The 15770-nt window shown below is 46.8% G+C and overlaps 1 protein-coding gene across 5 annotated transcripts in view; it reads left to right on the forward strand.

Annotated features, from left to right (window-relative positions):
• Positions 1 to 15770, forward strand: part of vps13a (vacuolar protein sorting 13 homolog A) — a 753359-nt gene that overhangs the window by 410605 nt on the left and 326984 nt on the right. For all 5 annotated transcript variants that reach the window (XM_072516625.1, XM_072516626.1, XM_072516627.1 and 2 more), the window contains one exon: positions 957 to 1218. In XM_072516625.1, the coding sequence (XP_072372726.1) occupies positions 957 to 1218 (262 nt within the window). The remainder of the gene's footprint in view (positions 1 to 956; positions 1219 to 15770) is intronic.

The raw sequence follows: 15770 nt of genomic DNA on the forward strand, positions 1-15770 counted from the left end.
TGACATCGCAGACTGCACTCCATTTTCCTGACCAACAGCATTTGGGTTCAGACTTGTGTCAGTGGGTCAGCCGGCTCCACCACACACCCTTCTCCTATCTTGATTGGCCCTCTTATTGCCCAAAGGATGACCCTCTCACTGACAAAAGTGACTGCTGTCCGTGTCTCTCACTCACCTTGCCAGACTTCATGAGTTCATTTCAGTGCTTCCAGCTTTTACTCTGCCTTAGTTTCAGTCTCCATAATCTTCACAAATGGCAGCCTCCGTGATAACTGCTACGTGCCCTTTAAATTGGCCTACTCCTGAACTGGTTCTATCTCTCACACTAATTGGGTGACAAACACACCTCTTAACAAATGAACATAGTTGAAGATCTCGACAGGTGAGTGTTTTGAAGCTGGAGTGGTTTCAGGACCCAGAACTTGACATGCTGCCAGGATCCAGCCTGGAATTGAAAATCTTGGTCAAAGTTTCCAGTCTAAGAATTCTTCATAATTGATCAATATTTTTATAGTTTTCTCCAAAAGGGACAATGGTTTTTACCAGCATTTATTTCAGTCACTTCATAAAATGTTTTCTGTCTTCATTATAGCTGATAACCATGACCATTTGTGTCATTAAAGTTTGATAACAACCACTTGGCATTGACTGTCATTTTCTCTTTTGTGATCTTTGTGAGCTAAGTGATCTGATGCTGAAACACTAAGACAGTGTGTGGTCAATATTCCTTATTTGGCCTAAAAAAATAAGCAGCCTATTTTTCTTGTGAAAATGAGTAACATTTGTTACTGTTTCTTCAAAAGCAAAAGCATTACAGGAAGAAACATTCTGCTCTCTTTGGAAGTATATGTAGAGGAATACATGATGGGATTTTTTAATGCATTAAAAAGTATCTACAAAATGTATTGGCCACATTGCACAAGATACTGATTTATATCTTGCATTTCACTTTCCAGGCATTTGCTGAAGCTGCTGGTCAAACCAGTGATATTTTTCAGAAAGACCAAGCACCTTTTACAGTAAAAAATTGCCTCGGACTTGTTGCTACAATTTATCCGAGTGATTCATTTATCGTAATTGGTGCAAATCAGCAAAATACATCGTATGAACTTAACGATGGAGATTTTCTCAATATGGATTACCAACGTACAAAGAATGAAAAGGACCAACTGTCAAAACTGACCAATGCGAGCAGCAAATCGTTTTATATTTCACTGAGTAAGTGCATTCTTTTCCTGTTTAGAAAGAAAATCTATTGTGGTAAATGCATTATTTACTTTTTTCAATTGTGAAATTACCTTTTTGTGACATGGATAGCTTTAGTTGAATGCAGTTGTTTTGAAAATGTTGAGATTATTTGATATTCCAATAAGATATGTTGTGCATTTAATAGTATTAACATCACAGCTGAGGAAATGGGGCACGTTGGGTTGATATGTTTCAAATTGCTGTAGCTGTAATTATTTTCCAATATACACTCCAATTTCGTTTTCATTCCAATGAATACCTAATTATAAACACATCAATACTCATCTACAAGGAATAAAAAGAGTAATTGGGACATAGAACATGATCCTGATCTAATTTGTGATACTAACAAATCATGTAAATGATTTTCTCCAAATAATTTATAAATTGGAAAAGAATAAAATGGAGAGAAAACAGTGACATGCGATAAAAAAACAATTGAGAATAAAGAACCAAGTAAATACTTTTTGGGTAGGTTTCTATTGGGTGATGAATTGAAAGGTCAGTCCCCCGAACCGGCACGGCAGTACTGTGGCTAGCACAGTTGCTTCACAGCGTCAGGGACCCGGGTTCGATTCCCGGCTTGAGTCACTGTCTGTGTGGAGTCTCAACGTTCTCCACGTGTCTGTGTGGGTTTCCTCCGGGTGCTCCGGTTTCTTCCCACAAGTTAGGTGAATTGGACATCCTGAATTCTCCGTCAGTGTACCCGAACAGGTGCCGTAATGTGGTGAAAGGGGATTTTCACAGTAACTTCATTGCAGTGTTAATGTAAGCCTACTTGTGACACTAATTAAGATTATCATTAAGTGTAAGGAAAGGGGACTGTTGGGAGAAAAAACTAGCTCATAGGCTAAAATATTAGACTGTCATGCTTAATGGAATTGCCTGTGTAATATTGTTTATTTGACTTTGAATTATGTAAATCAGAAAACATAGAATCATAGAATCCCTACAGTGCAGAAGCAGGCCATTCAGCTGATCGAGTCTGCACCGATCCTCTGAAAGAGCACCTATCTAGGCGCCACCCGCCCCCGCCCCCCCAAATCTCTGTAACCTCACCGAACCTGTACATCTTTGGACAGACCAGAATTGAACAGGGTCCCTGGCATTGTGAGGCAACAGCACCGACCACTGTGCCACCTCTATGTTGAAGAAAGGAATGAGGAAGCAATCATTGGTAAATTATCAGCTTTATGCTTCTCCTATAATGCACAATACATGTTGTAAATGACAGAAATAAGAACAAAATATTGCAGATATTGAAAATCTAAAATAAAAATTACAAATGCTGGAAAATCTCAGCAGGTCTGGTGTGGAGAGAGAAACCGAGTTAGCGTTTAAGTCTCCACAGATGCTGCCAGACCGGCTAAGCTTTCCAGCAGTGAAAATTATATAAATCGCTTTCTGATTTTCTTCTCTGAAAAGATCAATAACTTTCCACATATTTGGAATCTTGAGGGGGATTTTCTGGCTGTTTTCGCCAACGGGATCTTCTTGCCGCACCAACAGTGCACCCCCATGCTGGGAAACCAATGGCAGGGGATGGATTCAATGGGAAATTCCTTTGTCACCGGAAAGACCAGAAGATCCCGCCACTGGCCAACGGCAGACTGCCTCCTGACGCCGAGAAACACTCCATGGAGGGAGCACAGAAAATCCTCCCCCCCCCCCCCCCCCCCCCCCCCCCCCCACACACACACACAATTTCTTTTAACCCTAACTCCACCCACAGCTGAAAAGGGAATCAGGAATTTGCCTCCAAATGCATGGAACTCTCACCTCTCCATCTGAATGGTGAATCCTTGAAGTGGTGTCCCAGTAGCTGGGTAGACGACGGTGCTAAGTGTTAGCTGCCATCCCTGCTTGCCATCAATCTGCTGCCTTTGATGTAGTCCAGTTCAGCTCCTGCCCCATGACTGTAGCACAGCTATTGCCGCAACTGAGCGGATCTCACACCTCTTGCAGCTTTTGCATCTGTTGACGCATGGGGCTCACCACATTGGTGACAACTTTCATGGGGGTGCTCACTATGCTTTTCCCAACCTTGAACGTTGTTGAGGTCATAACAACAATAGACTCCACTATTTGGAAAGCATGATCGCACAATGCTTCAGGAGACTCAGCAAGCACCTTTCTTCTGTTGCAGTTCAAAATCATATATTGAAAAGGGGGCTTTGGACTGTACGATTCCCATGACCATGTTCACCTGGGAGAGGAACCTGCCGTCACCACAGGTTCCATCATTGTCATTCTTGTGATGGCCATTGCCCTCTCCCCAACAGCGTTTGGGAGCCCATACCTGATCCTCAGCATTCCCCTTGGGCTGTGGGTCTTTTCCTCCCGAGAGACAAAAATGGAAAGGGTGAAGTGTAGGCTCATCAAGACACGGTACTTGTAAATTCCTCCAAAGTGTCACACATGTCTATCCACTAGTTTCCTTGGTTCAAAGAGTGTGAATTGTTTCCTCTTGGCCATGGATATTTGTTGCTGCTGCACTGCAGGGCATTATGCACTTTGTGTGTACACAAGGTAGACAACATGCTGCATACAGCGAGGCCTGGCTACATGTATAAGACCATAAGACATAGGAGCAGAATTAGGCCACTTGGCCCATCGAGTCTGCTCAAGACGAGCATCTTACTCACCTTACTGTAACAATCTTTTTTTTTTTGTAAAGCATTTTATTAAGGTATTTATAATTTTATAATAACAGTAAACCATACAAATATAAACATAGTGCATAAACCATCTCCATCCCTAACAAATCCCACCTAACCTAAACAGAAAATAACCTAACTCCCCCCCCCCCTTTTTTTCTTATTGCCTCTGCTGACGGTTAGTTTTCCCCGAAGAAGTCGACAAATGGCTGCCACCTCTGGACGAACCCTAGCATTTACCCTCTTAAGGCGAACTTAATTTTCTCAAGTCTGAGAAACCCGGCCATGTCGCTAACCCAGATCTCTGATTTTCGGGGCTTTGAGTCCCTCCACGCTAGCAATATCCGTCTCCGGGCTACCAAAGAGGCGAAGGAACGAGGCAGGGGTGCCCCCTGTCCCCCCTGTTGTTCGCATTGGCGATCGAACCATTGGCCATGTCATTGAGGGAGTCTAATAAATGGAGGGGGGTGGTCCGAGGGGGAGAAGAGCATCGGGTGTCGCAATATGCGGATGACCTGTTGCTGTACGTGGCGGATCCAATGGAGGGGATGGTGGAGGTCATGCAGACTCTAAGGGACTTTGGAGAGTTTTTGGGCTATAAGCTCAATGTAGGGAAGAGTGAGCTCATTGTATTACAGGCGGGGGACCAAGAAAGAGGGATAGGGGACCTACCGCTGAGGAGGGCGGAGGGGAGCTTTCGGTATCTGGGGATCCAGATAGCCAGGAGTTGGGGGACCCTACATAAACTGAACCTGACGAGGTTGGTGGAGCAAATGGAGGAGGATTTCAAAAGATGGGACATGTTACCGCTCTCGCTGGCGGGTAGAGTGCAGTCGGTCAAAATGGTGGTCCTTCCGAGGTTTCTGTTTGTGTTTCAGTGCCTTCCCATCGTGATCACAAAGGCCTTTTTTAAGAGAGTAGGCAGGAGTATTATGGGGTTTGTGTGGGGGAATAAGACCCCGAGAGTAAGGAGAGGGTTCCTGGAACACAGTTGGGACCGAGGAGGGTTGGCGCTGCCAAACCTGGGGAGCTACTACTGGGCAGCAAATGTGGCGATGATCCGCAAGTGGGTTATGGAGGGAGAGGGGGCAGCATGGAAGAGGATGGAGATGGCGTCCTGTAAAGGATCGAGCCTGGGGGCGTTGCCACTCCTCTCCAGAACCCTTTTGTAAAGGGCAGGCATCTAAACACCAATGTGCGGCGGCTCTTAAACGTGATAATGATGCCATCGGAGGAGGGAGAGGCGGAGATAGTGGCAGCTATGGACGCGGAGAAGGCCTTTGACCGAGTAGAGTGGGAGTACCTCTGGGAGGTGCTGCGTAGGTTTGGGTTCAGGGTAGGGTTTATCAATTGGGTTAAGCTCCTTTACAGAGCCCCGATGGCGCGTGTAGTGACGAACCGGCGGAGGTCGGAGTACTTTCGACTATACCAAGGGACGAGGCAGGGGTGCCCTCTGTCCCCCCTGTTGTTCGCATTGGCGATCGAACCATTGGCCATGTCATTGAGGGAGTCTAATAAATGGAGGGGGGTGGTCCGAGGGGGAGAAGAGCATCGGGTGTAGCTATATGCGGATGACCTGTTGCTGTACGTGGCGGATCCAATGGAGGGGATGGTGGAGGTCATGCAGACTCTAAGGGAGTTGGGGAGTTTTTGGGCTATAAGCTCAATGTAGGGAAGAGTGAGCTTATTGTATTACAGGCGGGGACTACCGCTGAGGAGGGCGGAGGGGAGCTTTCGGTATCTGGGGATCCAGATAGCCAGGAGTTGGGGGACCCTACATAAACTGAATCTGACGAGGTTGGTGGAGCAAATGGAGGAGGATTTCAAAAGATGGGACATGTTACTGCTCTCGCTGGCAGGTAGAGTGCAGTCGGTCAAAATGGTGGTCCTTCCGAGGTTTCTGTTTGTGTTTCAGTGCCTTCCCATCGTGATCACAAAGGCCTTTTTTAAGAGAGTAGGCAGGAGTATTATGGGCTTTGTGTGGGCGAATAAGACCCCGAGAGTAAGGAGAGGGTTCCTGGAACGCAGTAGGGACCGAGGAGGGTTGGTGCTGCCAAACCTGGGGAGCTACTACTGGGCAGCAAATGTGGCGATGATCCGCAAGTGGGTTATGGAGGGAGAGGGGGCGGCATGGAAGAGGATGAAGATGGCGTCCTGTAAAGGAACGAGCCTGGGGGCGTTGGTGACGGCACCGCTGCCGCTCTCGCCGACAAAGTATACCACGAGCCCGGTGGTGGCGGCAACGCTAAGGATCTGGTGCAAGTGGAGACGGCACCGGGGTGCAATGGGAGCATCGGTGTGGTCCCCGATCAGGGGTAACTAGCGGTTTGTCCCGGGGAAGATGGACGGGGGGTTCCAGAGCTGGCATTGTGTGGGGATTGGAAGAATGGGGGACATGTTCATCGACGGGACGTTTGCGAGCCTAGGGGCACTGGAGGAGAAGTTCAAGTTACCCCCCGGGAAATGCCTTTAGATATATGCAGGTGAGGCCTTTTGTGAGGCGACAGGTGAGGGAATTCCCGTTGCTCCCGGCACAAGAAGTTCAAGATAGGGTGCCTGGGGGGGGGGGGGGGGGGGGGGGGGGGGCGGGGGGGGGGGACTGCCTGGGAGGGTGGATGAGCAAGAGATACCATGAAGGGTTGGGGAAACTGGCACGTACGGGTGAGGGCCAGTGTACAAAGCTGTGTAAATATATCATTTTGCCATGTATATATCTTGCTCTGCGCGATTTCTCTGTTTTTTTGTTACGAGGTGGGGGGGTTATGGTTTGTCAGGGCGAAAAATTGTGTTAAAAAACTTTAATAAATTTTTTTTTTTTTTAAAACAAAGAGGCAAAGGCCAAGACGTCGGCCTCTCTCGCACCCTGGACTCCCGGATCTTCCAACACTCCAACAATCGCCACCTCTGGACTCGGCACCATCCTTGTTTTTAGCACTGTACACATGACCTCTGCAAATCCCTGCCAGAATCCCCTTAGCTTCGGACATGCCTAAAACATATGGGCATGGTTTGCTGGCCCTCCCGCACACCTCTATCCGGGCCACCGTCATGTGTGCCCGGTGTACCATCTTGAATTATATCAGGCTGAGCCTGGCACATGATGAGGACGTGTTGACTCTGCTCAAATCATCCGCCCACAGACCCGCTCTATCTTTCCCCCCCACCTCATCTTCCCATTTCGACTTTAGCTCCTCTAGCTGAATTACCTCTGACTCCATGAGTTCTTTATAGATATCCAAGACCTTCCCCTCTCCCACCACCATTCTAAAAACTACCCTGTCCTGTATCCCCCATGGCGGTAGGAGCAGAAAGGTCGAAACCTGCCTTCGCAAAATATCCCGTGCCTGCAGATATCTAAACCCATTCCCTCTCGCCAATTCAAATTTCTCTTTTAAATCCTCCAAACAGGGAAAGCTCCCATCCATGAATAAATCTCCCATCTTCTCGATCCCTGCTCTCTGCCATCTCAGAAACCCCCCAATTAGCCTCCCCGGAACAAACCGATGATTGTTACAAATTGGAGCCCAGACCGATTCTCCCTCCACTCTCATATGCTTCCTCCACTGCCCCCAGACTCTCAGGGCCGCCACTACCACCGGGCTTGGAAGTGTCAGGCCGGCAGAGGTGCCATTATCAATGTCCCCAGACTTGGATCCTTACACGATGCCGCCTCTACTCGCTCCCACACCGACCCCACCCCCACTACCCACTTCCTAATCATGGCTATGTTTGCCACCCAGTAATCGTTGCTAATGTTCGGCAGCTCCAACCCACCCTCTCCCCGACTACGCTCCAGCAGCAATTTCTTCACTCGCGGGTTTACCTGCCCACACAAAACCAGAAATCACCTTATTTACCCATTTTAAAAAAGGCCTTTGGGATAAAGATGGAGAGGCACTGGAAAATAAACAGAAATCTCGGGAGGACCGTCATTTTCACGGTCTATAACCTCCCCGCCAGTGACAGCGGGAGCATGTCCCACCTTCGAAATGCCTTAATTTGTTCCACTAGCCGGGTCAAATTTAGTTTATGTAACAGCTCCCATTCCCATGCCACCTGGATTCCCAAATAACTAAAGCACCCTCCCACCACTCTGAACGGCAGCTCTCCCAGCCTCCTCTCCTGCCCCCTTGCCTGGATCCTAAACATCTCACTTTTCCCCACATTCAATTTGTACCCCGAAAACCGGCCAAATTCCCCTAAGGTCCGCCTACTCTCACTCATCCCCCCCTAACGGGTCGGAAATATACAGGAGCAGGTCGTCAGCGTATAGCGAGACCCTGTGTTCAAACCCCCGCCCCCCCCCCCCCCTCTCCCGGACCAACCCCTTTCAGTCCTTTGATGCTCTTAGCGCCATCGCCAGTGCCTCTATGGCCAAAGCAAACAGCAGCGGGAAGAGGGCAAATACTGTAACAATCTTAACCATACTGCCTCAGTGGAACTGGGAGTCTGCTGGGCTCTAGGGAGCTCAGGATCGTACTGTGAACCTCGATCAGATGCAAGGAGGATTTTGAAGCTCAATCTTGTAGCACTTTGGAGCAGCTTCTTCCCAGGATTCCTGGCTGCAATGAATGTTGGCCATCCTGGGATAAAATAGGAGGGGGCATGTGAGTCAGCATGTGTGTGTTTGGTTCCTTTTCTTGTCATGTAGTTCATGCTGTGTAAAGCTCTTGAGATTGCTCTACCCGTATTGCTCTACGGGTGACATAGAAGGGAAACCTGTGGCCGGTAAAGGTTTGGTGGCCAAATCTCCCTAGCTCCCGCTCTCTCTTCTAGCTGCTTATCCTAATCTGTGTTGCTTTTGCCCATTCTCCTCTGCAGACCAAAGGATGCAAATTACTGGACCCATGTTTGATAAGATTGTGTGTCAGCTTCTTCTAGACTTCACCTTTAATTTCAGTATAAATCATCAAACACTTTCCACAAATTTAGGTACAGTGAATAGAAATCAATCAGCAAATAACCTGCAAGTTGTCCATGATCCCTTTATACTGAGGGACAGGGCGAAGAGGATTCTTTCTGTGCTGAATGCACGTTCGGCTGTACAAAGTTGAGAGAGGTTGTTTGCTGGCCTGTTGAGCTCAAAAATTGATTTAAATCAGGGTTGCATGTTTGATTTCATGGTCTGCTTACTTCTAGCACACAGTCCCCCATGATTGCTGCACCCTCATCAAAATGGCATTCCATGAGCTCATGCAAGACGTTTGCAGTCATGTCACGGATCCCATTTCGGACCCAAAACTGCATCTTTGGTGTAAAGCGAGTGGTCAGGTGGATGCCGTGATGATGCGGCTACTTAAGGGGTCACGTGTCTGTAGAATGGGCAGAGTTTCAGCATGTAAGAACTGCTCAGCGTACAACTATTGTTTAAGTCCTTGGTCGCTAGTCGTTAGAACCCAGCCATGTAGAAAAGTTTGAGAACAATTGCTTGCTAGTGGAGAACATCACACTCAACAGACATGCGTTAAACACTACCACCAAAGGTTTGATGATGCAATATAGTTCTACACTGTAACTCTATAAATCTTAGCAAAACAACGTGCATTTGGCACAAGTTGGTAAGCGCTCCCTTAGCTGTGAAACCGAAGGTAGTCAATGAGCTGCATCAGATGCCAACACTAGGCGTCAAAACTCTCATAGAAGAGGCCACTGAGTGGGTTTCAGCACTGGTGACTTCAGTAAAGAAAGATGGCACGGTCTGGATTTGCATTGATTTAGTGCATCTAAACTAGGCGCTGCTCAGATCTCAACAGCTGATGAAGACGGTTAAACAGGTCTTATCTGCCAAGCCCAATTCCAAGATTTTGAGCATCGTCGATGCGAAATGTGGGTGCTGCCAAATCTTGCTTGTGGAAGAATTCTTGCAACTCACTGCATTCATGACTCCAGTGGGCAGATACTGCTTTCTCTACATGCGCTATGGGATCTCTACTGGCAGCGTGGTCTTCTAATGGTGGAGGCCAATCTGCAAAATCATCACAGAATCAGAATCACTTAAAAATACAGTGCAGAAAAGGCCCTTCGGCCCATCGAGTCTGCACTGCCGCATGAAAGGCACCTGATCTGCCAATCCTAATCCCATTTGCCAGCACTTGGCCCATAGCCTCGATTGTTAAGAGGTGCCAAGTGCTCATCCAGGTACATTTTAAAGGATGTGAGGCAACCAGCCTCTACCACCCTCCCAGGCAGTGCATTCCAGACTGTCACACTCTCTGAGTAAAAAGGTTTTTCCACAAATCCTCTCCTGCCCCTCACCTTGAACTTGTGTCCCCTCGTAACTGACGCTTCAACTAAGGGGAACATCTGTTCCCCATTCACCTTGCCGATGCTCCTCATAATCTTGTACACCTCGAGCAGGTCGCCCTCAGTCTTCCCTGCTCCAGCGAAAACAGCCCAAGCCTATCCAACCTCTCTTAATAACTTAAATGTTCCATCCCAGGCAACATCCTGGTGAAACGCCTCTGCACCCGCTCTAGTGCAATCACATCCTTCCTATAATGTGACAACCAGAACTGCACACAGTACTCCAGCTGTGGCCTCACCAATGTTCTATATAACTCCAGCACAATTTCCTTGCTTTTGTAATCTATTCCATGCTTGATAATGGCAAGTGTACTATATGCCTTTTCACTACCCTATTAACCTGCCCTTCTGCCTTCAGAGATCTATTTACACCATGCTAAGGTCTCTTTGTTCCTCAGGACTTCCCAGTGTGGTGCTATTCATTTATTATTTCCTTGACAAATTACTCCTTCCAAAGTGTAACACCTCACACTTTTCAGGATTAAATTCCATCTATCACTTTTCTGCCCATTTGACCATCCCGTCAGTATCTTCGTGTAAGCAGTTTGAATCAGAAATTGGCTAGCTGGAAGAAGACAAAGGATGGTGGTTGATGGGAAGTGTTCAGACTGGAGTCCAGTTACTAGTGGTGTACCACAAGGATCTGTTTTGGGGCCACTGATGTTTGTCATTTTTATAAATGACCTGGAGGAGGGCGTAGAAGGATGGGTGAGTAAATTTGCAGATGACACTAAAGTCGGTGGAGTTGTGGACAGTGCGGAAGGATGTTACAAGTTACAGAGGGACATAGATAAGCTGCAGCGCTGGGCTGAGAGGTGGCAAATGGAGTTTAATGCAGAAAAGTGTGAGGTGATTAATTTTGGAAGGAATAACAGGAAGACAGAGTACTGGGCTAATGGTAAGATTCTTGGCAGTGTGGATGAGCAGAGAGATCTCGGTGTCCATGTACATAGATCCCTGAAAGCTGCCACTCAGGTTGAGAGGGTTGTTAAGAAGGCGTACGGTGTGTTAGCTTTTATTGGTAGAGGGATTGAGTTTCGGAGCCATGAGGTCATGTTGCAGCTGTACAAAACTCTGGTGCAGCCGCATTTGGAGTATTGCGTGCAATTCTGGTCGCCGCATTATAGGAAGGATGTGAAAGCATTGGAAAGGGTGCAGAGGAGATTTATAGAATGTTGCCTGGTATGGAGGGAAGATCTTATGAGGAAAGGCTGAGGGACTTGAGACTGTTTTCGTTAGAGAGAAGAAGGTTAAGAGGTGACTTAATTGAGGCATACAAGATGATCAGAGGATTGGATAGGGTGGACAATGAGAGCCTTTTTCCTCGGATGGTGATGGCTAGCACAAGGGGACATAGCTTTAAATTGAGGGGAGATAGATATAGGACAGATATCAGAGGTAGGTTCTTTACTCAGACAATAGTAAGGGTGTGGAATGCCCTGCCTGCAACAGTAGTGGACTCGCCAACACTAAGGACATTCAAATGGTCATTGGATAGACATATGGACGATAAGGGAATAGTGTAGATGGGCTTTAGAGTGGTTTCACAGGTCGGCGCAACATCGAGGGCCGAAGGGCCTGTACTGCGCTGTTATGTTCTATGTTCTATGACTCTCAGCCTCACTTCAAACCACCCGGCCTAACTTTGTGTCATCCACAAACTTACTGATCCTAACCCCCCCCCCCTCTCCGTCTTCTAAGTCATTTATATGAAGGACGAATAATAGGGGATCCAGCACAGATCCCTGTAATGTGCCACTGGACACTGGCTTCCAGTCACTAAAACAGTCTTCTGTCATCACCCTCTGCTTCCTGCAGATTAGCCAGCTTTGAATCCACCTTGTCAAGTTACCCTGAATCCCATGTGCATTTGCCTTCTTTACAATTCTCCCATGTTGGAACTTGTCAAATGCTTTTCTAAAATCCATGTAAACTACATCAACTGCACTACCCTCAGCTACACACTTAGTCACTTGCTCAAAAAATTCAATCAAATTTGTTAGGCATGACCTCCCTCTGACAAAGCCATGCTGACTATTCCTGATCAAACCTTGCCTCGCCAAGTGAAGATAGCTTCTCTCCTTCAGAAATTTCTCCATTAGTTTCCCATCACTGACGTGCGACTCACTGGTTTGTAGTTCCCTGGCTGATCCCTACAGCCTTTCTTAAATAGTGGGACCATATTTGCAGTTCTCAAATCCTCTGGCACCTCTTCCGTGGCCAGAGAAGAATTAAATATTTGGATCAGGGCCCCTGCAATCTCCTTCCTCGCCTCCCATAGCAACGTAGGACACAATTTGTCCGGACCTGAAGATTTCTGCACTTATAAACCTGCCAACACCTCCAATACCTTGTCCCTCCCTAAGACAACTTGCTCAATAACCTCACAGTCTCTCTCCCCAAGTTCCATATCTGCCTCCTTGTTCTCTTGGGTGAAGACAAATGTGAAATATTAATTTAACACCCTACCAATGTCCTCTGGCTCCACCCACAGATTCCCCCCTTGGTCCCGAATGGGCCCTACTTTTTCCCAAGTTATCCTCGTCCCATTGATTTACTTATAGACTGTCTTGAGATTTTCCCAACTTTTACTCCCGAACAGCCGCCGGAATGTGGCGACGAGGGGCTTTTCACAGTAACTTCATTTGAAGCCTACTTGTGACAATAACCGATTTTCTTTTCATTTCATTTCATTTTTCCAGCTAGAGATATCTCATATACCCTCTTTGCTCTGCTAATTGTTTTTTTAAGATCCATCCTGCACTTTCTGTACTCCACTAATGCCTCTGTTGATTTGCTCCCCTTGTACTTATTAAAAGCCTCTCTCTTCCTTCTCATAGAGTCATAGATGTTTACAGCATGGAAGCAGGCCCTTTGGCCCAGCTTGTCCATGTCTCGCTGGTCATCCAGATGGTTCTCTGGACTTGTTACTCCTTCCTATTACCCTAGAAGGAACATGTTGAACCCTCCCCATTTCCTCTTTGAACACCACCCACTTCCCTGAAATAGATTTTCCCCAATAGTAACTTATTCAATGTACCTTGGCCAAATCCTGCCTTATTTTATTAAAGTCTGCTCTTCCACAATCCAAGACCTTTTTCTGCAATTTGTCTATTTCCTTGTCCATAACAAACTTAAATTGCACTACGTTGTGGTCGCTGTCACCAAATTGCTCCCCCACCATCCAATCAACCACCTGTCTGGCTTAATTCCCCAGAATTGGGTCCAGTACAGCACCATCCCTTGTTGGACCCTCCACATGTTGAACTAAAAAATTCTCTTGTATACATTTTACGAAATCTGCTCCATATGAACCCTCAACACAATGACAATCCCAATTAATGTTGGGAAAGTTGAAATCACCGACTATAATTACCCTATTATTATTTTTACAGACTTTTGCAAATTGTGCACATATTTACTCCTCAGTATCCCGCTGAATATCTGGGGGGTCTATAATAAATATCTAGCAATGTGGCTGTCTCCTTTTTATTCCTAAAATCTACCCACAAAGCTTAATTTAATGCCACCCTCAAGATATCATCTCGCTTTACTTTAGTAATTGACTCCTTGACTAAGAGTGCAATGCCTCCCCCTCTTTTGCCCCCTCCGCGTCCCTCCTGAAGATTCTGTATCCCGCGATGTTAAGCTGCCAATCCTGCCCCTCCCTCAACCAGTCTCCGTGATGGCTACTATATCATAATTCCACATGTCAACCCTCGCCCTTAACTCATCCGTTTTACCTGTAATGCTCCTGGTATTAAAGTAGAGGCCATTCAGCCTCATCTTACTCTCCTGAAACTTACTACCGCTGTATTCCCTCTGACCTGATTGTTTTTCTATGTTATACTGTGTCCCTATTCTGCTAACAGTCTGTGTCCCCTTCCACTGCTGAATTAGTTTAAACCCCTCCCAACAGCACTAGCAAACCCACTAGCAAAGATATTAGTTCCGCTTTGGCTCAGATATAGACCGTCCCGCTTGTACAGGTCCCACGTTCCCCAGAAATGGTCCCAGTGGTCCAGGTATATAAAACCCTCCCTCCTACACCAACTTTTAAACCATGCATTCATCTGTGCAATTCTCCTATTTCTCTACTTGTTAGCACGTGGCACTGGGAGTAATCCAGAGATTACAATCTAGAGGGGTCCTGCTTTTTAGTCTACCGCCTAGCTCCCTGAATTCCTGATGCAAGACCAACGCTCGTACTCTTATCAGCAGATGCCTCCCAGCACAGAATTACCACAGTCTGCATCTAAATTTGCAGATCAATAGACTTTGCATCAGCAGTCCTCACCGCCACTTGAGACTCGTTATGCCCAGATCGAGAATTAATTCCTTGCTCTAGTGTTCACCTGTCAGAAATTCCATGGCTTCATATATCGTCATCTTGTAAGTGTTGAAACTGATCATCAGCCACTCATAACTATTCGAAGAAAGCATCTTTAAACTGCATCTGCACGGCTGCCACGCATAATGCTAAAGTTACAATGCTAAAACCCCAGTAACGTCTAGAAGTGCGATAAGGAGCTGTACTTGGCTGATGCCCTTTTCAGAGCCTTCCCACCCACCACCAACCAAGCTGATAGTGGGGAGAGCATTGACTTAATAACTATAAAGTGCGTTCTATTCCTAGAATCCTGAAACTCAAAGATGCTATACAGGTAGATATCCTATGCGGACAGCTTCACAGTGTCATTATGAAACGCTGGCCTGAGTCATCGCGTTAAGCTCATAAAAAGAGGGTGCTTCCCCATTAGTTCTGCATATTCTGTGCCATCAGAGATGATTTAACTGTACACGATGGACTGATACTGCGTGGGCAACGATGTATCATCCCCACGTCTGCAGAAATGCTATACCCAGTAACGCCACCATGGGCACCCAGGGTTAGAAGCAACCAGATACTGAGCAAAGGAATCACTATACTGGCCCTCAATGTATCTTGACATGGAGCGGGACGTATTCAGATGTGCACCATGAAACGCACTCAAGCCGCATCAAGCCAAAGATCCACTGCACCCACATGAGAACCCAGACCTCGCATGGTCATTTATGGCGGCTGACATTTTTGAATGGATTGGTGAACAGTACTTGGTCCTTGTCGAGGCATATTCTGGGTGGTTTGAAGTCGACCACCTGCTGGACATGAAGAGCAACACGGTCATAATCAAGCTCAAGAGACACTTTGCCACGCATGGCACCCCTCCGAGGATGATGACAGACAACACTTGCCCGTTTGTCTCTTGTGAGTTTTTTCACACACACACGAGACTTTGAGCACATCACAAGTAGCCCCCTATGCCCACAATCCTATGATATAATGGAACGGGCGGTATGCTCAGCCCAACAATATTAGAAAAATGTGCCTGAGATCACACCGATTAATATGCTGTACTCCTCAACCTGTGACACGTGCCATTACAAGGTCTGCTCTCATCAGCAGTGCAACTGTTCTTCAGCATACCAGGACCATAATTCCCATTGCCAAGGCCTTCTTATAGCAGAATATCAAAATTAACTAAGAGGGAAATGTTACTATGATTGAAATGTTCACAGACC

Source organism: Scyliorhinus torazame, chromosome 9 (assembly GCF_047496885.1).
Source record: "Scyliorhinus torazame isolate Kashiwa2021f chromosome 9, sScyTor2.1, whole genome shotgun sequence".
Lineage (NCBI taxonomy): Eukaryota > Metazoa > Chordata > Chondrichthyes > Carcharhiniformes > Scyliorhinidae > Scyliorhinus > Scyliorhinus torazame.